General features: G+C 39.1%; 1 protein-coding gene, 1 long non-coding RNA gene and 1 pseudogene across 8 annotated transcripts in view; 2 read left to right on the top strand and 1 right to left on the bottom strand.

Annotated features, from left to right (window-relative positions):
* EFCAB11 (EF-hand calcium binding domain 11) overlaps window positions 1-26,836 on the top strand; it is a 142,887-nt gene that overhangs the window by 30,918 nt on the left and 85,133 nt on the right. Inside the window, exon 6 of one of the 7 annotated variants that reach the window (XM_032878617.1) lies at window positions 17,711-17,745. The exons of the other annotated variants lie outside the window; for them this stretch is intronic. Coding sequence (XP_032734508.1) covers window positions 17,711-17,738 — 28 coding nt within the window. The 3' untranslated portion in view covers window positions 17,739-17,745. Of the gene's footprint in view, window positions 1-17,710; window positions 17,746-26,836 lie in introns of those variants that run through there. 7 annotated transcript variants of the gene reach the window in all.
* LOC116879941 lies at window positions 5,546-10,568 on the top strand. The gene is made up of 3 exons (XR_004385134.1): window positions 5,546-5,558; window positions 5,973-5,982; window positions 10,492-10,568. It is a non-coding gene; the product is annotated as an uncharacterized LOC116879941 (long non-coding RNA).
* LOC116879940 lies at window positions 11,883-12,485 on the bottom strand (annotated as a pseudogene).

The following is a 26,836-nucleotide window of genomic DNA, read 5'->3' as shown; positions in this document are numbered from 1 at the left end:
TCATAATAGTAAAGTATTTCCCCAAATACCGTGAAAGCGAAAAATAATCTTAAATTGAGAAATGGGGTTTGGTAGTTGGGCCTGCTCCTTGTCAATCTGTGTCCTAGAACGAGCCATTTGCCACCTTTCTGCAATGTGTCTACCTCCTCCCCAAAGCACACATACAAAAATGTCTCTCTCCCATCAAGTGTAATGTCTGAGAGATTCATGAACTCTGGGTCCATTTTCTTGGATCCCATTGTTTAGATCCCCTGTGGCTTGCTTTGATCTTCCGACTGCCTATCCCAGAATGGGACTGTGTTCTCTGTTGAGACAGAGACTGCTATGTCTACTTGGCCAAAGTGTCTGGACTATCTGAATCCATCTTCTGTACGTTTCCCCAGCCCTGGTCCTGTGTAATTCCAGAATGCTTTCCTTTCCTTGCTCAGGTTTGGGATAGCTGTCACTCAAGTCATGTCATACTCTCTTTGGCATCCAGGAGAACTTTGTCTCCTCTATCTTTGATTTCCTATTTCGGGGATAACAAATTGTTGGCACGAGTGCCATCTGCATCTCCTCCTGTACCCATGGCCTGCATGCCTCTGAAGGGCCTTGGAATTCTCGGCCTCACACCCCAAGTCAGGTCATTAGCATTGTCACACATGATCAGATTGACTTGCTCTCTGTCATCGTTGTACCGAACCTTTCTATCTGCTCTGCCCTTGCAGGTGAGCTTGCCTTCTGCTTCATGGAGATGGTCATGGCCTCTGCCTGGGTTTTCTTTCCTGCCTCCTCTTCACCCTCAAAGTTCTCAATTTCTTTCAATTCTAGTTGTAAGGAATAGGATCTCTCTCTCTCTCTTTTTTTTTTTTTTCCTAATTCCTCTCCTTTATTCCGATCTCATCCCCTCCCTGTTTTCTAATGTAAGACCATCCTCCATCAGGCATTTCCTCTCCTTTTATAACTTCCAGACTGTCTACAGACATACTCTAATCTCCCAGCCTAGAAAGCTGCTCCCTTGACCTAAGTCCCTCCAGGTAGCTCGCCCTCCTTTTCTCAGGTTTCATTCTTGTCATCTTCTCTGGGTGTTGAGCACCCTGCCAAGGAACCCTATCCTTGATGCTCACTCCCTCCCCCCAGCTTTCCTGGCATTGTATCATTCCAGTGCCAGCAATGGCAGCTCCCATTCATTAAGCACCTGCTAGCATAATCTTACCGAATCTGTGCAGTGATGCTACACATCAGCTATTATTTATACCCATTGTACAGGTGAAGCTGAGCTCTATTCCTAATTTCAAGCGACAGTGGACCTAATTCTCAATTATTTTAACCTTTGGTTAAAGAAAAAAACTGACATAGGAAACTGACAAACAATAAAAATCTTTTATTTGATGCCAGTCACACTGCTGGTACTTGTTAATGGTCATGTGTCTTTTTTATACTTCAAAATTTTGTCTTTTGATTTAAGAATACCACTGCTTAATAATGGTAGAGTAGACTGAATTTACAGTTAAAATAAAATGCCTGAACACATTTAGCATTAAGTATCATTCCACCTGTATGGAAACAAAAATAAAAGTTACAAAATGCATTTCTCAACCCAAGTCAATATTATTGTTAAGGTTTCTTGTAATCCATTCATGACTTCAAATAAAAATCTTCTCTGCCTTGGAGATGGCATATCCAAGGCTCAACCCAAGGAGAGGTGAGGGCAGTAGAAGAGGCACACTCTTCCCTTTTTGCAGAAACCTACCTGTGTTTGATGGAGAGAGTGTTCAATGAATATATGAATGAATGAATGAATGAATGAATGAATGAATAAACAAAGGAATAGAATAAAGTTTGTTAAAGTTTGCATCTTTAAATTGTGTGTTAAATTGGGTGGAGCATCTGCTTGTCCTTAATTTTATCTGGAACTATCACAGATTATCTTCCTTATGGGGCTTTCATTGGCAGATTTAGATGCAGAGGGCTTAAAAAATATGAACTTGACCACATATTTGTATAGAGATTTTAAACTGCTGTCAGAAAATTATTACAGTAGTTTTAAACTCTATCAGAAAGCTTTTTTTTTTTTTTTCTCCACTTCCTTTTTATCAGAAAGCTTTTAATGGAACTCTGCCATCAGAGTCCAATTCATTTAATTGAATGGAACCTTCTTCTTCTTTCTCTCTTGTACATTGCCTCATAGAGTAGTAGAAAAGTTTCTGCAGTGACCAAATTTGCTATAATGGTGCCATTCATTCTGTCGGTTACAAGTTGGTCATGACAATAAGTTGGCTGGATGTTCTTTTCATGGACAACTTATATTCACAAGTTAGTTGTTTGGGGGGAATCGTCAGAGTTAGTTCTTCAGGGTTATTTCTTTTCACTGATTCATTGTACAGAGATCAGATTTGAACCCTCAGGGCTCAGTTATGCTATATGTATAGTTACCCATTGCTAGATGGGGTTCAGTTAAACAGGAAGGAAAGATAAATGGTGGAATATATTTTCTTGTCAGATGGCAGCATCCATCTTGAGGTCAGGAATCTTGGTGGAAAACTCCAAAGTTCTTAAAAGTGCAGTTACCTCCTCGATCATTTTTATTCCCAATTAATGTTTGATATAAACACTATAGGCTAGTGTAGTCTTCAGTCCCATTTAGTTTCCTATTTTATTTTCTAATTTTCATTGTAGTTCTTAGTCTTTGTTTTTTGAGGGCGAGCTTATGGTATAATAAATCAAATTAGTTTTAGTGGGTAGATTAGTTTTCTCTAATGATTTACTAACCAAAATATACGTTCTTCTTATGTGAACAAGTCAAAGTGGATTACTATTTATTTGACTGACAAGGAAAGGCATTTCTAATTTTATTTAGTAGCTGAAGTAAATTCCTTTACCACAAATTAAATATGAAATAAATGTATGATCCTCTCTTAATGAACAAAGCGGGTTGAGAGCCAAACAAACTTGTAGTAGATCTCTTTAACCAGTTGGTGGTGCTAAACACTCTGATAAGAAACTAATTGGAAAGAGGCAGTAGTAAAAAGCTGGAGCCTTCCTTAATAAATGTTATTTTATTAGGTCTTGAAAAATTAGTATAGAAAATATATGCCCAAATTATTACATCTTCTCAGTTTAAGAACCAAACCAAATCCCTTTGCTAGGCAACAGAATACATTGCTAGCAAACTCCTATAAAGATGTCATTGGCTCTCATAGTGTTCACATGTTGGAAATTACATGGTTGTGTGACATCTTGCTCCATCGTGGAAATGGCCTTTAGCCTGTCATCTGGGGAATTGAAGTATGGGTGGTAATGTATGCTGGAGTGATAGGTCTATTTAGGATCTGAAATTAGAATTAAGAAATACTGATTACTACTATTCTTTTTTTAAGATTTTATTTATTTAAGAGAGGGAGTGTGTGTGAGCGGGCGGAGAAGCAGAGGGAGAGGGACAAGCAGACTCTGCACTGAGCGTGGAGCCTGATATGGGACTCGATCCGAGGACCCTGAGATCATGACCTAAGCCGAAACCAAGAGTCAGATGCTTAACCAGCTAAGCCACTGATTGGCGCCCCTGATTACTACTATTTTTTACTACCAGTGTGCTTTTTTAGGGCTAGGGTTGTTTAACTCTTTTTAACCCCTTGTTTTTTTAGTGCCAAAGAAGTCCAGTGGAGCAATCATCTGTTGCCCGAATGTGTCCTGAGATGCAGTCAGAAGCATAGGGAGGCCTTGGGATCAGGGAGAGCAGGTTTTGAATTTTGCTGCACACTTCCTAACCATCACCCTGTAGTCACTTACATAAATTCTTTAGAGCTCAGCTTTCCCAACTTATAAAACAGGGATAATAGCCTCTTTTCTGCAGAGTTGGCATAAGCATTAAATGAGATAATGAGTGCTCCCTGCTCTGCCTTCATTGGCGGCTGAGGCTGGGACTCAGTCCTTTGGAGCCCCTGCCCTACCCCCGGGCTTAGCCAGGCCTGAGGACCAGGGGTCCTCTTTGTGTCTGATAATGCCTCATGCTCCACTAATGAAAAGATATTTCTAGGTTGTGAAGTTCCACAGGGATCTTGTAGACTCCTAGACTCACGGAAGAGAGATTCGGATAGTTTACCTGGCTTTCAAATATTTGCCTCTCTATCCTGGTGATATTTGTCTATTGGTCAAAATCGGCCTAAACATTGAAGACTAGGGAAGGTGATACAAGATTGCTAAAAGGTGTAGCAAAGGTGTTCCTCACAGCTGGTTTTCCACTCATTTATTTGTTTCACAAACTCTCACCGAGCATTACTGTTCCAGCGATGAACCCCAGAAGAGCCTCCAACCTTTGCTGAGAGCTGCAGACTCCAAGCAGTGGAATGCTCCCTGCTTGGCTGGAACTGATAGGCAGCCCTCATCTATGCAACAGGAAGATTATGTAAATTTAAGTATTCTTTATAATGTTATAGAAATCAGGTATAAGATTGTGCATTTTTTAAAACTCTGATAATGAAATTTGTTTCATTTTCCACAGCATATTCTGTATTTAGAAGATTGACACATGTTGGCAGAGGCTTCACTGTGATGATAAAATCATAAAACAGTATTAATTCATAGTGTGGCTATATAAGAGATGTATTTTTTAGAAATGACACAGCTAACATGGTTGGTTAGATCTCACTGATTTGGATTTTTGAGATTTAGAGATTATAGAATTGTGGCCTCAGATGGTGGTAGAGATGTCAGAAATCATGTCCACTGTCTCTCTCCTAGCTAAGAAAATGGAGGTCAATGAACTTAATAGCTTCCCCAAGGTTACACAGACCTGGATCAAAACTCAGGTCTCCTGACTCCCAATTCAACACCAGCGTATTAGTTTTCTGCCCTAACTTCTACAATGAGGAGCCATTTTCAGTGTAAATAAAAACAAGTGTGTGTCTGTTTAGCCTCCCTAAACTTTCATACTAAACCCAGAGCATTATTTCTGCCCAATTATCAGAGTGAAACTTTGTATCCAAGACCATTGATGAAGATGCTCCCACAAAAGGTTCGGAGCAGAGCTAAGGAGAGGGACAGGGAGGCAGGCAGCTCGCGGTTCTTAGAGCACACAAGTGCCTATGTCTGTTACCCCTACTGAAGCAGGCAGGGTTTTCATCCCCTCCCCCCAACCCCACTTTCCCTGCCTGCCTCTCCTGCCCTTTCCTCTCTTCCTAGATGAATGACATCCTAGGTGTATTAGTAATTTCTGAGTTTGTTCCCCACTAAAAATGACCTCATTGTCTTGTGCTTCTTTTCCATACTTATACAGTAACAGGAAAATAAACCAGCTCTGAGTACAGCCCACAGCAGAAATCTTGTGCTCTTTATGCAAGTTTGATTTATAGACGTGTACTGCAGAGTGGAGTGACTATGAAACATTCATCTTCCCATTGCTAGTTGCCATGGAGATCAAGTACACAGAGCAGTGTCATTCCAGTCCTAGTGATGCCTGCAGTAGTTTATCCCTTTGTTGTTCTTGTTTCTTAAGCAACTGCCTCGCATTCTTTCATCATTACAATTAATCATGCACACAAGTTTTTATCTTTCATCTTCAAATAGAAAGTATTAAAAATGTCTGACAAAAATAGGGAGAATTTAAATATTCTTGTGGCTTTAAATACGCATTTGCGATTTTCCCCCTCAGTCCCGTTGGAAAATAGGTCATGTGGGGAAAAAAAGCACATATTAATGTACAGAAATTTCAATCAAGAAAGCAATAGAGTAATCTGAGCAAAAAAGCAATGCTTACACTCAGGAAATCTTAAGGAGCTTCAGACTCTCAGGCCTCCCAATGCTTGGAACTAAGTAAGTCCACATTTTAGATAATGCGAACCAAAAACTGCTCCTGAGCTATATATGATCAACTCTCCTTTTGTTTTGTTTGTTAGTCTCCTTAGAGATTTGAACAACCTGAATATTTGCTGGATAGATTACAGTGGATTTTAGGGTACGGGGGCTTCTTTCTTTAAAGATTAATAAAGTTCGAGTTTTTTGTTTGTTTGTTTTTACAGAGTAAGGAAAAGGAATTCTGTTTAATCTTCCTTATTTTTTGCCCCAGTTTCACCTTACATGGTTCATAGTACATACCATGCCAACAATTAATAAGTGTTTGCTGATTATCTGCCTTCTTTTATTGCATTTCTGGCCAAGTCTGTTGGTTAAGAAAGCAGGTTTGGAATAACCGCTCCTTTGCTATTGGCTGGGAGACCTTTGAGAAATGTCTCAGTTTAGCTTGGTTCCTTTATCTGTAAAGTGAGCAGCTGTAAAATTAGGATAATAAGGGGTTGTGAAGAGGGTTCATTCATGCAAAGCGCCTAGCTGTATGCCTGGCCTAATATGAACGCTCAGGCAGGGGGCCTGCGGTAGTGGTGGTCATGGTTGTTACTCCTAGGATGACTGCTCTTACGACTAGGACTACGCCAGGCCAGAGCTGAGCTCTAACCCAGGGAGTGAGGCTTCCTTGATCTACCTTGATTTCAGCCTCAATGCCCAGGACTCTGTCTTTAGGGTCCAAGGTGACAGGTGATGGCCAGTGCTTTCTCCTGGGCTGCATGGACTCACTTCATCTCAACACTTAGGATCCTAGGATTTTGGCCAAAAAGTATTGATAGTGGCGCTTTTCTCTACAAATGGAGAAGAGAAGGCCATCCTCAAAGTTGCAAATTTCTATGACCTGAATTGTTTCTGGCAAAGGGCTGTGTTGGGGTGCATGGGAGGGAGTGGGCTGCTCGCTTCTGTCTTGCTAGGGAGAGTTCCAGCATTTGTCTACAGAGGCCGAAATAGGATCTGATCTGCACCTCTCCACCCCAGTGCTCCCATGTTGCTCTGCGATGGCTGCAACCCTCCTTCAGCCCTTCTGGAATTGAAGTTTTCCGAACTGGTGGCAGACGCATTCTTTGTGGAAATTCACTCTCCTTGGCAGTCCTCCAGGGCACACGGCAATGCCTGCTTATTGGATTTAGCTTTTGTTTGGTTAGCCTTGTATTTGGACTGTTTTGCTTTATGCAGTTCTTTTTCTCTTCAAATTTTCGTGTTTCGGTTCCTTGGACCTCATTTCTCTTTAGTTTGCTAGCTGGCTTTGTAACATTGCTAAAAGTTGTTTGCTTGAAGCAATCAAAAAATGAGTAGGCTCAGATTAATTTATCTTTTCTCCCCGAAACCGGATCCATAGTACGTGAAGTAGGTGCACTTTCATTAATGATTAAAGCAAAGTAGCCTGTATGGTTTCCCCTTTGCCACATTCTAATACTATGCCAAAGTGTCCCCTTGTTCAGCTCTTGGTTGCTTCCTATCCCCTGGTCGGTAGGCTCATGTCAATTCCAAAGAAGAGAGCGTAGTTTAACTTTTCCAAATCCTGTGTTCTCCCTTCCCGGGTGCTCTTCCTGCTTCTCCCCACCAGCTAAAAACTCTAAAAGACTCTTATGCCTTCTAAGTGAAGCTGTCAACACTCAAAGTGACATGGGTACTCAGTAGACACCTATATTTTTGTGACCGCAGTGGGCACAGGTGTGTATAGCTTTCAAATCAGGGACTGAAATTGAGACCCTCTATGGATTCTTGGTAACAATTCCAAATCCTCCCTAGGTGCCTGATTGTATGTGCGGTCCTCACCTTATACTTAATGTGCAGTGGGCACACCGGTCTTCTCCTTACCCGCAATCACTTTAGGAGGTGTCTCTGCCCTGTGTGCTTTTGTCCTCAGGCTTGTATCTTTTTCTGTTTTGGAAATAAATATGTGTTAGCATCTTGTGCACTGCAGACACTGGGAATATGTGAAAGTAAATGAGACAAACACTGCCCTGCCCTCCAGGAGCTTATAGTCCAGTTGGGGAGATGGATAGTTAGTATCCAAGATGGTTAATCCTGAAAGATGACTGCAAAGCATTGCGGGAATATAGGATGCTTAATGAAGGTTGGGGAGCGGGCGTGAGGCTGACTTCAGAGAAAGTGATAGCCAGTATGAGACCTAAAGGATAGAAATAGGCAGGCAAAGAAAGAGTGTGTGTCTCACGCAGAGTGCTTCTGGAGAAGTCGGAGTCCATTGCTTTGCCCACCAGCTTGGATCCCCTAGGACTCGGAGGCCAGCTTGGATCTAACCTGAGCACCTTTGACTCCTGAAACCCATTGCAGTTCACACACTTTGCCCTTCCTGCCCAGCTGGACCAGATCGGACTTAACCTGAAAGAATTCCTCTGGCCTCCTGTTCCACTAGAAGCTGAGTATCTCAGATATTCTACACTGATTCCCATTGCACTGCCATTTAGGACAATAAGTATAGGAAGAGGAATTGAAATTAAATGATTGCACTAGCCAGTTGACTTTGAGAAAGTAACTCAACTTCTCTGTGCCTAGTCACCTCATCTGTAAAATACAGAGACTAGAGAACCTACATCACAAAGTTGTTTGGGGGATTACATGAGGGAATACACAGGAGAACACTATGCCTGGCCCCTGGTAGACACTCACTGTATTAATGTTTTAATGACGGTATCTAGATTATCCTAGAGAGAGAGACAGGAAAACATAAGAGGTTTTGACTTCGGGAATAATTTTCCATGGCCAAATGGGTATTAATCTTGAACGGTCCACTCCTCCTCTCCAGTGTGGATAATGGAGAGATGATAGTAACGCAACACCCTGCCAGTCAGAGGTACTGACCAAGTTAGCTTTGTTTCAAGTCTGAGATTTTATTCTGTGTTGATTTTGTTCCACAAATTCTCTAAGTTTCCATGAAATTAAATGATCTTTGCATTTCACAAGGTGTGCTTTAATCCAAAAGACAGTCATGATGTTTGCCTCAACTTTATAGTTTGGGCCTCCCAGGACCAGTCTTTCCTCCGTTGTGACAGTGATAATAACAGTTGATCAGGCAGTAGATGACAACTCTCTCTATTGATTTATTCCACAAATGCTAGCTGAGCACGTGCCAGGCACTAAGAAGGGTACCTTCAGGGCTGCAAGAGCAAATCAGGCAGGGACAGTCCATAAATACTGACTGTAAGATAAGGCAGAAAATACCTACTATAGAAGCATAAAGAGGTGAGGGGATTTGATTCCAGCCAGGACGATCCAGGAGTTTAACAACTGAGTTACAATTTGAAAAACTCCAGGAGGAAAGGCATCTGGAGAGAGAGAAGACACAGAGTGGATGAAGGAGAAGAGTAGGGGATGGAGGAAGAATAGGGCGTCAGTGGCCAGGAGGGACTGGTAACAACAGTGACCACACATCCTGTGCTAACAGCCTGCCAAGCCCTCTTCCAAATGCTTTGCTCATCTTGAATTCCTTTGATCCTCACAACAGCCCTGTGAAGTGGCTAGTGTTATTGCCCCCATTTTACAGATGAGGAAGCTAAAGGCCAGAGCAGCTCAGTGACTTGGCAAAGATCACATGAGCTGATAGAAATGGGCTTTGCCCCAGACAGTCTGACCCCAGGTTGGAAGCACAAAATAAGCACATCCATCATGAGAAGAAGAACCTTTATCTTTCTCTATTATATCTCTCCTCATGTGCACCCTTGAAAGGGATTTTGAATCGCTTTATCAATCAGGTCTACTACAGTTTACAGATTCTGAAGGAATCATTTTATTTAAGGCCCTTTTCCAGTTCAATTTCAATAGAATAAAGATCTGGACAGCATATAAATTTTCACGGTCAAAAATAGAGCTATATAATCTATGGTATAACCCTTTTCATAGACCTAAGGCTGTGGATATATGAAAACACTTCAGCTGAATTGTACACCCTTTTTATAAAATTCCCTGATTTCTGACAATTTGGTCATAAAACCTTTTGATAAAAATATCAAAAACCTCATACTGCCAAACTGTAAAATGTGACCGTGTTAATGGCCAAAAAAAAAAATAATCTGTATTTTAGATGGTCATGACTGCTTAAATCTCATAATGGGAAACATTTATGGCTTAAGTAATTGAAGTCCACATTTCTCAACCTTTTGTTAGACCTTCAGACAAATCACAAAATTGACTGGCTGGATTTTCTCCATTACTATGTCTTCTCCATGCTGGGGTGGTGGGGTATACATGGGGCTGTCAGTGGTTTGGCCTCAGCTCTCATATTATGGGAAACTGATTCAGGCACATTTGTTAACCTCCCTAGATCTCAGTTTCCTCTCCTTCTAGCTTTAAATACCTTGATTTTCTGTTTCCATACCTTTGTTTACTTACTCTTTAAAGAAAACTATGAGGAATAGTATAGTGTCTAATGGCAAGAAATGAAGAAAAATAATTCACTTATTGTTCTCAAACATCATCAATTTCAGCATTATTTAACAAATCTTTTTTTTAATTGTTTTTTAATTGAGGTATAACTTGACATATAACCTATCAGTTTCAGATACACAACATAATTAAATATTTAGATATACGGCAAAATGATTTCCTTTTCTCTATGAATTTTGGAGATTAGTAGAAATCTGTCTCTCACAACAGGATCTATCCTATCATAACTGTTTTTCAGACAGCAGTTTCAACAAACTAGATTCTAAGTATCAAAATTTCATTTTAATGAAGCAGATTCCTCTTAGGCACCCCAAGAAACCAATTTTCATTATTGTGGAAATACATGTACTAGTAAGTTTGAAACTCCTCAGCTCAAAAGATCTAAGACATGTACTCTAATGCTTTAGTGTTATATATAAACATGAACAGGATTCTCAGGTATGTGTCTACTCCCACTAGAAAATCAGATTAATAAAAAGTCTAAACACATAAAGGAATATAAAACTATTTATTGACCACTGTTTACCAGTATTTACAATAAAGTAAACAATATACAGTTGGATAACATTCTGACTACAAAGTTACTGTTTTTCCTGGTTTGTGCTGAACCAGTAACTCAAACACTGAAAAGACTGAGCCTCCATGTCAGGAATGAACTGGGGTAAAGAAAAAACATGCAGGTGAAGAATTTGGATGATAGAAGCCTGTCCACCCATTTACTCCAGCAGGTGCTAAACTGCCAACATCTCTAACCATCTGATTATGATTAGTTTCCATGAAGGAAGTTGTAGACAGTCCATGAATCATGACCTTTTAGTCAATACAGCACAGAGAATTTCAACTTCTTAAAAAGGAATGGTTCACTAGAAGGAACCTTTAAATGTCCATTTAACTAAAGTATTGCTTACCTAAGTAAAACACACAAGGACTTGTCTAGTTTTGTCATTTGGGTGGGGAGGTTGGTGGTGGTGATGAAATTTTCCTTTCAGGGATCTTGCAAATAAACTTGCGTTTATATGGCTGTAGAGAAGGATGTGGATTCTGATATGGATGCTTTTAAATTGTCCAATTTAAATTGTTTACATTATATTTAAATTGTCCAATTAATTACAAAATTTGAAAGGTTAAGGCCTCAGGAAAAACTTCAGTTTAAGTGATTTATTTCTTAAAATGCTGAAAATGATAGAATCCCGGAAACATGGGCTTATCCATGGTTATAAAATGCTGTTTTTGTTTTGGTGAATGTTAAAAACAAAAACCACTTATGTATGTATTTTAAGTATACACACAAAAAAACCCCTAAATAAACAAAAAACTCAGAATGGTCCTTAGGCATATAGGAGTTAAACACAAATTCTGACTGAGTAAAGACTATGAAGATTTCCCCCAACATTTAGAAAAGGTTCTCTAATGCAAGGGGATAATATATCATGGTCTCAAATATTCTTTTCTGATAAAGGAAGCAACTACAGAAAGCTTTTATTTGCTTAAAGTAACCAGTGCTATAGATGCAAAAACCCCAACAACTCCCCCAATACTACTTCAAAACAAACATATCAAACTTGATTTTCATTAGAATGTTATTTCTTCACACTAATAAATCAAAAAACAAAGACCCACATTTTATATATATATATATATATAAATATATATAAAAAGCAATGCGAACAATTATTGAGCTTCATCTTCTGGACAAGAATGCCAAGTTAGTCTCTCTTCATAAAAAACAATTACAATTTGAGGACACTTCATGTTTGCCTCTTTTGCCAGCACCAAGTGTGCCTCATCTGAATCTTTCCATTTCATGAGAAACATTAATTCTCCACTACTGTCTGTGGCACCAATTATTTGTTCAGGATCAAGACCTCTGGCAAAGCCTCTTGGTTTATCAGCAGCATCTCTTTTCTTCTTTGATTTGCTATCATCAGATTCACTGTCAGAAAGATTTTCTTTTTGTACCATCTTTTTCTTTACCAGCTTTTTGAGAGTTAAGAAACGCTTCAATTAACTCTGGACAATCTAGATTTTCTTCAGGTTCCCAAGTATTGTCAGCATCTGTAAAACCCTTCCACTTCAGGAAATACTCCACCTTCCCATTCACTACATGTCGGTCCAGTACTTTTTCCACCACAAATTCTTCAGGCTCTGCCTCTTCTACTTTTTTACTCTTTCCATTCTGTTTCCCATTTTTTGCAATGTAGTTTTATTGGAGGCCATTTTTTATTGCAGACTTGAAGAGCTATTATTCACCGCCTCCGAGCTGCTCCCGGGTCCTGGGTCTGTGGTGTCTCCCTATTTAACAAATCTTTATTAAGCACTGACTATGTACATGATAAATATGTGTTTCGCTGCCCAGGATTACCAGTAATTCCAATGTCAAATTCTCAGATTTACTTGGGATTTACCTTCTCTGTTTCCCCACTGCTTGTATCTGCCTTATTACTATAAGATCTTATACTCTTTATTTAATCTTATTTTCTTATATTCCAAATGAACAGAGCCAGACAGACACCTCTCATCTCAAAGAGATCCTTAGCATGTTGCAAATTATTACTAAATCATGTTTTTTCAAGGTTTTTTTTCTTTTGGTGTAAAGAAGCCCCATTTAAACCTACTGGGTTATGCTTCTTAGAAAGAACCATAGCTGTCAAATGTTCACATCTAATCCAGATGGGTCAGCTGACATCCTAGTTTTAATAGTTTGCGGTGATGAATTTGTCATAGAATTGGAGCCTTCTCTGGGTTTTAAATTGCTCAGACTCAAATGTGATGGGAAATTTACAAGGACTGCCATTAGAATAGAATGTTTTAAATTACCTCAGTTGTACTGGAGGGGAAAAAAAACCTGATAAGAGGTGTATCAGATAATAAGTTCATGTGACCCAAAAAACTCGGTTCCTGGGCTATTTGTCAAATAATAAACTGGATAATGATGATGGCGCCTGTACCTGTCAGTTTTTGAGTGCCCACTATTGCCATGATTTCGTTCAGTCCTTACAATAACCTAATGAGTTGTACACCGGTATGATTCCTATTTTACAGATAAGAAAACTGAGCTTAGAGGGGTTGGATAATGTTCCCAAAGTCACACAGTTAATAAATAGCCAGCAATGTTCTAAGTTGCCTGTTGTCACTTTCCGTTCATCATATTTAAAGTGAGAATCATTATCCTTGTCCTCAAGTCAGCTCTTTCCTTCTATTTCTGTCAGTGATACCATGATTTTCCCAGCTTCATGCTCGCAGTCATCATTGATTTTTTCTTTTCTGCCCTTGCTCTAAACTCATTCAGTCACCGGTCCCTTTGCTAGTGCAATGTCTTCCTGCTGTAAGCCCTCTTCCCGTCACCTCCTTGCAGGTGTCTGGGCCCCAGGCCTAAGTGCACATGCTAAAGGCCAGACCTTAACTCCGTGTTCACAGCCGACTATCCTCTGCCCCCTCTCCTTAGAAGTTCTTCCAGCTTCCCTCCTGATGAGCTGTTACCTTCAGACACTATGTGCACGATAATACCTTTCTGGGATGTCCCCTCCTTTGCACCCCAGTCTCTGCATCCGGCCCTTTCCTCAGGGTGAGGTTGGGTCCCCTCCTCTGTTGCACATTCTGATCTATCCATTCCTCAGGGACTGTCCCCTCTTCTCAGCACCTGTGGCAATAGTTTCTGTATCTCATTGTACACTAAGGGCATGCCACCTGCCTTGCACTACTGTACAGCTCTTCCTGCGTGTGACCCTGCTCTCTGTCAGTGGTGTTTGGGGGTGGGGATTAGAACCCTTATGGACATCTGGAACATCGCTGTATGCCTGGAAGTGCAGGTTTCCATGCCCCATGTGCGGGTATGAGGATAGCAATCTTTATGGTAACTGTAGTAAATCTCTCACATTGAACTCATTGAGTTATGAGCTCTCCTGTTCATCCCCCAAACCTTATGATTCAGACACCCACTGCATGGCAAAAGGACCACATGCATTCATGTGCTAGTCGGTTGTTTGCAAAGATGGCCATAACGACTCCCGCCACCCCTGTCGGCACACCCCTTTGCAGAGCGCCTTGCCTCTTTCCCATCAAGAGGTGAAGTTTATCTCCCCTGTCTGAATCTGAGCTCACCTCGTGACTTAAGTTGGCCAAAGGATGTAGCGAAAAGTAGCAAATTACCAAACCTGTGGGTGATCCTGGAAATCCCCTCCAAAGGATCCCATCTGAAGCCATGCCTTTCGCCCCATCTGCCACTGAGTTTTTGTCCCTTTGCACACACATACATGGTTTGAGTTTCTTCTTTCATGACAGTGCATTTCAAAGTTCTCTATCTCTATAGAAATGGTCTTAAAAGTAGATAATAAATTTCAATTATTTACATGCCCTGATACTATAATTGTGCATTGTCTCTTTATAATTTCCTAAACCTAATTCAAATCTAACATTGATTTTTTTTTAAAATGCTAATATTTTCACAAGACTAAGTTAAAACAAAAACAAAAACAAAAAAACCCTTGTGTTCTTGATTTGCAAATACCTGGAACTTCCCATCCCCTCTCTCCTACCCATTATATAGCAACAAGCTCTGTATTTGCCAAATAGCAAAACAGCCTTTATTTGACAGTGTGTGTTTTAGTTCTGTGCTACTGTTGAATCCTACTCACATTTTCTTTTGTGGAAAATGACCATTTCTTCCAAGAGTATATGATTTTTTTTTTCCAAATGCATAGTTTTAAAAATGAAACTTCATTTCAGACAGTGATCTTTGGTTTTATGAAAGTGAAATATTTTTTATGGTTCTGTGGCTGTTCATCATTTTAAAACCTATTAGTTGTAACAGGTCAGCTTGAAAAATGAGGAGTTTTAAATTTAACTTAGACAAAATATCTCACGATAGATTCTGAAACTATGCCAGTAAAACTGTGTTTAAATGATTCTCGAATTTGTTTTTTAAGGGATAGTTTTCTCCTTTAAATGTGTTTTCTGGAAAACACAGTGTTTCAAATTCCGGTAGGCACGTAGGAGCTCTAGATCCACACTAACGCAGACGTGGTATTGTTCGTGGAGCTTTACTCCTAATGACTGACCTAATGTGTTGTGTCTGCTTTTTCTGGCTGAGAGAAGGAATCCCATCTTATAAGCATTTTATTCGGTACTATGTTCATATTGCCTCTTACCTCATACTATTTCTCAGACTACAAGAGTACCTGTGACATATTGAGATAGCTCATATCATTGCTAGGAAAGTACAAGGTAATTTGTATAGAAAATACGTAATGTAATAGCTTTAGTCACAGAATATAATTAAATTAGTGCCTAGTGTAAAAATAGTGAAAGGATTTATTTTTAGTTTCTAATGGATCAGATGAATGTGATTAAAATATGTAAATTAAATAACAGCATTCATTTCCATGCTCTTCTCTGTGGCATGAGCTCTCCCTGTTATATATTGTAAGGAGTCCATTTTCTTCTCCCCTCCCCCCTTTTTCAGTAAAGCCAGGATTCAAGACAGTGAGTTTGATAAAGTAGGGAATGTATTTGTTACATGCTTCGAAGCCTTCGAGCGGAGGGGTTTTAAATTGAGTGGGCATATATTCATTCCTCCCTTCAATAAGTGTACCTACTGTGTACCTAGGCACTTTCGGGGTGCTTGGGGGTAGAGCTATGAGTAAAGCAAACAAGGTCCCTGCTCTCAAGGAATTCACAGTTTAGCTGTAAGAAGACAGACAACCGAGTAAAAAGTTAACTCCAGACAGGGATAACATGCTGTAAGGAAGGTAAAACGCTCTAAGAGGGAATGCGTGATGTGCACTCTTCATGGATGCCCCTCCATAGTATGTTATATCATTGTGTTACTGTATTTTATCCTATCACAGCATATTCTGTCCTTTATTATATTTCATATCATATTGTGTATATTATACTCATATTAATTATTTTTGTAACCTTCTGTAAGGTTGTAAACCTTGGAAACAGAGAGAGAGAAGGATAAAAAAAGACGTTAAGAGTCCTCAAGACGTGTAGGTTTTCTGAGCATTCCCAGTATACAGAGAAAGTCAAGCTAGTGGACTGTAGTATCCTTTTTTGGTATCCCCGCCGTCTTCCCACATTTGTTTCCAATTATCAGTAAAGTTCAGTTCAACAGATAGCCTGAGTCCGTGCTGAGTCCGAGACATATTTACATTAATACACGCGTCTTTCATTTACTTTCCCTGTTCATACTATTCTGTTGGGGCTTGAAGAGGTACAAGAAACTGATGAGTCCACTGAGCTATCACAGACGAATGTGGCAGCAAATGGGATAGACTTGGACTGGAAAGCAACTTTCCTGGATGGTATCTATCACTACAATCCGTGGTCAGCTACCTTTTCTAACCTCTTATTTATCCTTAGGTTACAAATCATAAAGTGATATGAAGCACCAAATATCTAATCTGAATGTCAGTCATTTGTAATGCGAACGTAGTCTTCATCTGTTCCTCCTCATTGGAGACACAAGACGTGGACAAATGATCTTGAGACCCACACGTGCGTGCCTCAGTGCCAAAAGGATGAGTCACTTGAATACCTTTCTTCCTGAGGGAGGGACTTGTTAAAAATAACAATCTAATAGGACACTTGAAAGCTGAAAAGGTATAGACACTTTGAAACGAAACAACACAGATTTGAGGACTCTGTTCTATCCCGGTTATGATTCAGGGTGTCTGATTTAGACTTGAGAATCAGGAAACAATATAGACCATCTCCTTTCTGTGTGTCTTCAGACCATATTAGTCATAATATCCTGACAAAGTTTCCACTGAACGAAACTTTCTAGTGATTTATAAGGCATTGAAATGCATTGCTGAAAGTACTTATTGAGTCTTCCTTCAGAGATAATTAATAAAAACATTTTGTTATTAGAAGGCAGAGGTTGAGGTTTCATTCTGGCAAAAGTAAGTTCTTGAAGCCTTTCCAAGCTATCAGGTTTGCTGATAGTAATTCCACTCCTTAGATTCCTGCTCGGCTTTAGTCTTTCTAACCTCCCTAATTCTGTGGCTTCATAGATTTTCCTCCTGTTTAGAATAAAACTGTAGAAGCCAGTGCTACATCAAGTGCTACATTTAGTGTCTATCTCCAGGCATGGCCAATGCCTCTTCCCACTGCCTTTGTTCCAGGGATTCTGGAAAAGAGTTGACAGAGCCTCACTGTGACAGGGCAGAACTTTTTCAGCTCTGCTGCTGCTTCTCTTGGAGATGTACATGTGGTGCGTCAGTGTGTATTATGTACATGTAAAATAATTGAGGCAGAAAAATAGTGCGTATACATTCCAGGTTAAGAAACAAATCATTCCATTCCAAACATGACTGAAGCCCCGTGGGTAGCCCTGCCTACTTGCCTTTCCCTTCCTCTGCCCCAGAAATAATCACTATCCTAAATTTTTAAAATCATTCATGTGTGCCTTTATTTTTTTTTTAAGATTTTATTTATTTATTTGGCAGACAGAGATCACAAGTAGGCAGAGAGGCAGGCAGAGAGAGAGGGGGAAGCAGGCTCCCTGCTGAGCAGAGAGCCTGATGTGGGGCTCCATCCCAGCACCCTGGCATCATGACCTGTGCAGAAGGCAGAGGCTTTAAACCCAGAGCCACCCAGGCGCCCCCATGTGTGCCTTTATATTTTATGATGCAGGTCTGTGTATTTGAATTAGTATATAGTACTGTGTTATTTTTAAGCCTTACATAAATGCAGATCTCTTTTTCTCTAATCATTATATTTTTGAGACATATTTACATTAATACACGCATCTTTCATTTACTTTCCCTGTTGCATACTATTCTGTTGGGGCTTGAAGAGGTACAATAACTTAGCACCCTCTTTCACCATCTAGAATAAATTGAGAAATAGATACATGTATTACAGAGTAGTAGATTAAAATGTCAGCTCGATTTGTGAAATAGCTCTGTTGGAGGGATGGGCGTGCTAGATTGCAGCCAGGATTAAATAGATTTCCCTTCCAGTCATAGGCACCCCACATGGAGGCCTGCCCCTGTGGCTCTGGGGAGCAGAGCATTGCTTTGGAGTAATTTACTGGGGTAATATTCCCCCCAAAACAGGTTCCTCTGCATGGAAATATAGATGGAATCTCTGCAGACTTATCAAATTCTTTCCATTATAGAATTTAATGCTTAATGTTTAAATCATAATGCCTAAATTATAATTTTTTGCCTCAGTGTAGTTACGTGGAAAGACTATACCAAAGAACACCTCTGATCTACCAAAAATCCAATTCATAGACCACTTGGAAACTGTTGGTGCATACATCCCTTTTCCATTTTAGCTAATCTGATGCTAATGCTATAGGAATGCTTTATTCTCTCCTCAGAGCTTGTGGACATTGTTGTCATTCATCCAAAGGCACTTGAATACTAAATTACATATCATTTACTTATATAAAGAAATTGCATCATGATTTTGTTAATTCTTGGTAAGAATAGTTTCTTACAGGATTCTGGACTTCCATCAAAGAAAAGATCCTGCAAACTTGGTACAGTCTGTTATTTTACACATGAGGTTAAATGACTCACTCAAGGTCACACATCTAAGCAGGCATAGATTAGGTTAGATTCAGGTCTGGCAGCCCTAGCACATTGTGCTCCCCATTGCATTGGTGTCTCAGTCCATTCAGGCTGCTATAGTAGAAGACTATGTAGTGGGGGCTTAAGCAACAGACACTTATTTCTCATGGTTCTGGAGGCTGGGAAGTCTAAGATCTAGGTGCCAACAGATCTGGTGTCTGGTAAGAACTTGCTTCCTGGTTCATAGACAGCCATCTTCTCGATATGTCCTCGTGGGGCGAAAGAGGCAAAGGAGTTCTCCTGGGTACCTTCTGAGGGCACTGATCCCAGAATGAAGGTTCCAGCCTCACAACCTAACTACCTCCCAGGAGCCCCAACTTTGAATACTGTCACTTTTGGAGGTTAGGTTTCTTTTTTTCTTTTTCTTTTTTTTTTAAATCTTTTTTTTTTTCTGCTTTTAATTAATTTATTTTTATTTCTTTTCAGCGTAACAGTATTCATTGTTTTTGCACCACACCCAGTGCTCCATGCAATCCGTGCCCTCTCTAATACCCACCACCTGGTTCCCCCAACCTCCCACCCCCTGCCCCTTCAAAACCCTCAGATTGTTTTTTCTTTTTTTAAAGTTTTTTTTATTTATTTGTCAGAGAGAGAGAGAGCGAGTGAGCGTGCACAAGCAGGGGGGGTGACAGGCAGAAGCAGGCTTCCTGCTGAGCAAGGAGCCCAATATGGGACTCCATCCCAGGACCTTGGGATCATGACCTGAGCCAAAGGCAGACACTCAACTCACTGAGCCACCCAGGTGTCCCTGGAGGTTAGGCTTTAATATATGAATTTTAGGAAGACATAAAACATTCAGTCTATACAAATGGATTATACAATTACAGCTTTATTCTCTATTTGTATAATGCTCATGTTTGTTTTTACAGCTAGATTTCCTTGACTGGTAGGTTTCAGTGCATTTTGCTTTTTGTTGCTGGCATCTCTTTTGTTTCTTAACACTGTAGGAAGTGTTTATCATACCTCCTTAAATTAGTTTTATGGAAGCAATGTATACTCTTTTCCTTCCTTATTTTCAACTGGTGTTTACTTGCTAGCCTTTCCAGCAGGTTGTATAAATAAGTTAAATGTTATGACAAATTATTCCAAAATGGTATATTAACAGTTTGCATACATTAAAACTATGGTGTAATAGTTTGAATCAGATTGTAGCAATCTGTAAATTTGTAGATGTATGTAGTTAATTTTTTAATATAATTTTTCCATGCATAGTTATCTTTGATTTGTTAGTGTGTTTAATAATACAATGAGTACGTTCGATCTAAGATTTAAAATGCTACCACTAACTCATATATACTCATGTAGTCCTCCATTCTGTCTTCCTGCTTTCTTACCATTTCCTACTATTAAGAACTACTATTCAGGGGCGCCTGGGTGGCTCAGTGGGTTAAAGCCTCTGCCTTCAGCTCAGGTCATGATCCCAGGGTCCTGGGATCGAGCCCCACATCGGGCTCTCTGCTCAGTGGGGAGCCTGCTTCCTCCTCTCTCTCTGCCTGCCTCTCTGCCTACTTGTGATCTCTGTCTGTCAAATAAATAAATAAAATATTTAAAAAAAAAAAAAAAAGAACTACTATTCAGGATTAAGTGTTTGTTATTCCTTTGCTTTAAACACATGTGTGCACAAATACATATGTACATACATGTACACACCCTTATGTATTTCCTTAATATTTACTTTCTCATTTTAAAACTATATATAAAAAGAGTGTTAAGATGTATGTAGTCTTTTGATGACTTGCATTTTTCACTTAGTAATGTGTTTCTAATATTTGTCCCTGTTTTGCATATAATTAGAATTCATTTTAAATGTGTATAACATTTCATTGTATGAATTTACCAGAATTTATCCATTTTCCTATTGATGGGCATTTTGTTTTTTTGCTATAACTAATAAGACTGTACAGACAGTCTTGTATCATAACTCCTTGTGCCTATATATAGGTGATTCTCTCAGGAGTAGAATCTCTGGGTTATAAAGCATGCAAATGTTTACTTTGATAGTGCCAACATTTTAAAATGCCACATGATATCTCTGAATCATTTGTGTTAATTTGCATGCCCATGAGTGTATGAGAGAGTCTGGTGATCTGCATCTTCTCCAACACTTGGTATTATTAGACTTCCTAATCTTTTCCAGTGGAGTGGGTATAGTTCCTCATTGTGGGCTTGATCTACATTCCCTGATTAATCATGAATCATATATTACATATCTTCATGTTTATTGGTCTCTTCTGTGGCATATCTGCTGATGGTTTGTATCCATTTTTCTGTTGTATTTTCTATTGATTTGACCATGCTCTTTATAGATGTTCTCAGTACAAATATTTTGTCATTTTAACAGGTATCTTCTCTCAGTTTGTGCCTTGTCTTTTCACTGTCTTCAGATAACTTTTGAAATATAAATAAATTTAATTTTATTGAATTTATGAATCTTTTTTGTAGTGGAGTGATTATGTTTCATTTAAGAAACTCATTTCAGGTTTAGAGAGGTACCCATATTTTCTTCATAAAATTTAAAGTTTTGCTCTTGAAAATTAAATTCTTAATTCTTTTAGAGTTGATTTTTGAGCGGTGCATGGTGTGTGGGAACTTTTTCCATATGGATAACCATTATTTTCTGCCCTTTTTTGTTTTTGTTTTTTTTAACTGTGCCCTCTTTTCTCTACAGCTCTGCCATGCTGCCTCTGTTCCTACATTTTGTATTCTGTTTCGTTGGTCACCCTGAGCCAATTCCACAATGTCTTCATAAAATCTTAATATCCATATGGGAATTCTCCCTCTTTACTTTTCTTTTTTAGCAGTATATTGGTTATATCCAGTTCTCTGCTTTTCCATATAAATGGATCAAGTCCTGCATCAGGCTCCCTGCTCAGTGGGGAGTCTGCTCCTCCTTCTGCCTGCTGCTCCTCCTGCTTGTACCCTTTCTCTCTCTCTCTCCCTGACAAATAAATAAAATCTTTTAAAAAATGGTTTTTAAATTACTTATAATAACACTTAAATAGAAATGTAATTGATTTTTGTATATTGATCTAATATCTAGCAACCTTATTAAATCATAGATTTCTATGGATATTTTATTTTATTTATTTATTTTTATTTTTTATAAACATATATTTTTATCCCCAGGGGTACAGTCTGTGAATCGCTGGGTTTACACACTTCACAGCACTCACCATAGCACATACCCTCCCCAATGTCCATAACCCCACCCCCCTTCTCCCAACCCCCTTCCCCCCAGCAACCCTCAGTTTGTTTTGTGAGATTGAGAGTCACTTATGGTTTGTCTCTCTCCCAATCCCATCTTGTTTCATTTATTCTTCTCCTACCCCCTTAACCCCCCATGTTGCATCTCCACTTCCTCATATCAGGGAGATCATATGATAGTTGTCTTTCTCGGATTGACTTATTTCGCTAAGCATGATACCCTCTAGTTCCATCCACGTCCTCGCAAATGGCAAGATTTCATTTCTTTTGATGGCTGCATAGTATTCCATTGTGTATATATACCACATCTTCTATGGATATTATCTTATCTATGGATATTTTAATGAAGATAATACTATCAGTGGAAGATAGTAACTACTTCCTTTCTTCCTTTCCAGTTCTTATGTCTTTAATTTCTTTTCACTGACGTATGCACTAAGACTGGTACTTGAAGTGGTGACAGTGTCTTATTTCCAAACTCAGGGGGAAAGACTTCAGTATCTTATCACTTAATTTTATCATAACTATAAGGTTTTATAATTAGACCTTGTGTCCAATTAAAGAAGTTCCCACCTAGTCTACTACATTGGGAGTTTGTTGTTGTTGTTGTTTTATCAAGAATGGGCATTAAATTGTATTACATGCTTTTTCTGTATCTATTTAGATAAAGATAATTGGTTTTTATTTTTAATGTGGTGAGTGACATGTGTATTTTAGTATAAACCCTATTTGGTCATGCCTGTTACCTTTTATATACAATTGCATTCAGTTCGCTAATATTTTACTTAAGATGTATGCGTGTACACACTATGTGTACACACTATGTTGAAATTCTGTACCCACTCAAGGTATGCTTAGATCCAAGGTGCCAGTCTAGATGAGGGTCGGTCAACATCCATAACCCCTCGGACATGGGTTATCATTTTTCCTTTCACTGTTCTCTTGCTACTTTGCTCAGGGCAACTTTCATGCAGCTCTTTGGGTATTAGCCTAATGTGGGGAAGTTATTCTGTGAGATAATCCTTGGTGGGTAAGCCCCGAGTCTTCACTCCTGATCTTTTCTCCTCTGAAGCCACCAAACCAAAGCTGAAGTACAGATATGGACCCTCACCCTCAGGAAAAAAGTGGTTTGGGGATGCCGAATTTCCAATAACCACTTCAGATTTGAGCTATCCCAAGAATATGTCCTGGCCCCACCATCTTTGTAACTCAGTGCCTTTAAGGTAGTTTTGTTTTAGTTCTTAAGCAACACTTTTGTTTTTTTTCAGTGGGGAAATTGATCGCACTATCCAAAAACAGAAAGTCACATGAATTATTAAGTACTTTTTCTCTCAAACTTTTCATTCTAAATTTTCATTTCCAGATATTGATTTATTGGGCAGAGCATTGGATTTACCAAGTGTTGGAAAAGACTAAGCTTATTTGTTAAGAGATGTAGAAAATATGTGAAATTAATGATATGTTTCTAGTTTGGGGATTCTGGCATTTCAGTTGTGCTCTATCTTCTGTTGCTATCTGAAGGATATGCCAAGGTTTTCGGACCACTATTGTTCTTCTATTGAATATCATTTAGAAGGTGTAAGATAATATTTATTTTCATGTGATGTCAAGGCATATTGTCCGGAAATAGTGGTATAATTTAATGACTATGCCACTGAATCTCAACTTTTTTATTTCATCTATTATTTATGAGAAGAAACAATGTTTCCTGTTTTCATCAAGGTATTATATCTAAAAATTACTTTTCTTGAACTTCAAGATTTATTAAAATGCATTTTTACTATACCTACATCTGTTATAAAATAATTTAACTATGTTTGAGTCTTGATAGAGCTCTAAGGAAGGCCCCCACCAGGTTTGATGATTCACTGGAAGGACTATGCATATGCTGCAATTTGTTGCAGAGAAAGGTTATGAAGCAAAATTAGCAAAGGGAAAGGCACATGGGGTGTAGTCCAGAAGAAACTAGGTGCAAGTTTCTGAGAGTCCCTTCTCAATGAAGTCACACAGGACATGCTTAATTCTTCCAACAGCAAGTTGTGGCAACCTGGGAAACTCATTCAGGACTCAGCACCCAGGATTTTTATTGTGGGATTATTATGTAGACAGTCTCTACCTGGCATGTACCAAAATTCCAGACTCCCAGAAGGAAAGCATGTGGGGTTCAACATAAACCATATTGTTGCACAAGCAGTTTTAGGCACAGCAATCCATTCATGTATGAGTTAATGGCAGTGAGAAACTTCTGAAAATCTGTTTCCAGATGCCAACCAAGGACCATCCTCATAAGCAGGATACCAATCAGGTGTGCTGTGTTAGCTTTTTTCTGTGGCTGGAATTATAGCTAAAGCTTTTAAAAAGCACTTACTAGGTAGCAAGCACTGTTCTTTTTTTTTTTTTTCTTTTCTAAGATTTTATTTATTTATTTGACAGAGACACAGGGAGAGAGGGGACCCAAGCAGGGGGACAGGGAGAGGGAGAAGCAGGCTTCCCACTGAGCAGGGAGCCCAATGCGGGGCTCCATCCCAGGACCCTGGGATCATGACCTTAGCCAAAGGCAGACACCTAAGGACTGAACCACCCACATGCCCCAACAAGCACTGTTCTTTATTCATTTTATTCTCACAACCATTTCTTAGATAAGGAACTGAGCCACAAAAAGGGTAAGAAACTTGTCCAAAGTTGCATAGTTAATAAGTAGCAAATCAGGATTCAAGCTTGGGTCTCAGATTCTGTGATTTATCAAATGCTTTATTGTATTTTTTTTTAAGTTTTATTTATTTATTTATTTGACAGAGAGAGGGAGAGAGAGAACCCACAAGCAGGGAGAGCAGCAGGGAGGGAGAAGGAGAAGCAGGCTTCCTACTGAGCAGGGAGCCCGATTAGATTCGGGGCTCCATCCCAGGGCCCCTGGGGATCATGACCTGAGCTGAAGGCAGACGCTTAACCAACTGAATGATCCAGGTACCCCTATAGTGTGTGTGTGTGTGTTTAATTTTCATTTTTTCCCACCTCATGGTTAAGATGTTTCATAAAATTGTGATTAAAAGAAATTGTCTTCATCTAACCTCTTTTAATCTTCATTGTTTCATGGCTCTTAATTTTCAGTTTTGGAAAAACCATTCTAATTATCATATGTAAAACTTTCCTGATCTCTTAAGCTTTTCTCAGCCTTTGTGTTTCCGGATTAGAGGATCTGAATTGTATTTTTCCCATATCCCTACAGACAGCTTGTTTGGTCCTCGACCACTAATTTAGTTCACTATTTTTTTAGACCTCCTTTTGGTATCTTCTGAGCTGTAGCCATCAGAACTGCAAACAGAGAAGGTATCACTGCACTGTGGTTTATGAACAAAGACAGGACAGCATTTTCAGCCTTTGATTTCCTTCCTTGTAATTCTCATCATCGTGCTAGCCGTATTGTCTACTCAGTAGATTGGACAATGACTTGGGGAATGGTCTTTAAAAGCCCCTAGGTGGCCATCTGGGATATAGCTGATAACTGGCATGACTGATGGAGCTTGCTTCTCTGTACTTTAAAGTGTATCTTAAATCTAAATCTAAAGTGTACTTTAGATTATTTCTTTTCTGATTGAAATGAAGAGATCCACTATTTACTATATCCATTCCCAAGAAAATACATGATAGCTTCAAGAAAAGTCTGAGTGTTAACACATGTGCTGAAATATGATACAGATGTTTTACGTCCTACTGTAATAATTCTTCACTGTTCAGAGTCACCTGCTTTTTTTGATCCCTGCCTAAGCCTGCTTGCTTTATTCCATAACACCTGTTCCCAAGAATATATTTACAGCCTGTCGTCTTTTCTAAATGGTTAGTACATATGTTAGAAAAAGGTTGATTTTTACCAGTGTCATTTAGTGACTACCATAAGGATTCCCTATTATTTATTTTCAGTGTTATTTTATTTCAGTATAATACCGTAATGGTTGTTTTTACATAAATACCATATAAGAACTCTTGATAGATGACTGAGGTATGATAGTTATTTAAATATTCATGGATAGGAAACAAGTTATTTCTAGTTTTAACTTTTTTTTTTTAAGTTTTTTTTTTTTTTAATTTGACAGAGAGAGAGATCACAAGTAGGCAGAGAAGCAGGCAGAGAGAGAGGGGGAAGCAGGCTCCCCACCAAGCAGAGATCCTGACTCGAGGCTCAATCCCAGGACCCTGAGATCATGACCTGAGCCTAAGGCAGAGGCTTAACCCACTGAGCCACCCAGGTGCCCTTAGTTTTAATTTTTTTAAAAGAATTGTAAACTTTTCCACTGCATGATGATAAATGTCCTTGTACTTGTAGGGACTTAGAAAGCTTGTGTCTATTTTGTTATGCTTATGTGGCCCAAGGCATCTAGTCTTTAGACATTTGCAACCTTCTATTCCAGGTCTTTGCATTTGTGGTTGCCTCTTTAAACATTGCATCAACAGAAAGGGCTTCCCTATCCAAAGTGACTTCACCCGTCTCCCGACCCCACCCCCAAATAAATCTCTACTACTGGTTTTATGTCATTCACAGTACTTACCAATCTCTGAGACTGTCTTTTGTCTTTGTTTGCATATTGTTTGTTTCTCACACTTGACTATAATAGCTCCGTGATAGCAGTGGTGTTATCTGTTCTGTTTTGATTACCTCTAGATGTTCAGGTTAGCATAAAGCACGTGGTTGTTTAGTTCTTCTTGAATAAATCAATGAATTAGTTTATTCGAGACTACAGAAAAACAACTTATTTATGTTAGATATGATATGTGATCTTTATTATTCAAGCGTATTAGATTTTCTTTGGGTTTCATAGAACTCGAAG

Source organism: Lontra canadensis, unplaced genomic scaffold (assembly GCF_010015895.1).
Source record: "Lontra canadensis isolate GAN:19392208 unplaced genomic scaffold, GSC_riverotter_1.0 scaffold64, whole genome shotgun sequence".
Classification (NCBI taxonomy): domain Eukaryota; kingdom Metazoa; phylum Chordata; class Mammalia; order Carnivora; family Mustelidae; genus Lontra; species Lontra canadensis.
The sequence above is the reverse complement of the archived record's forward strand: the minus strand, read 5'-3'. Positions and strand labels throughout refer to the sequence as shown.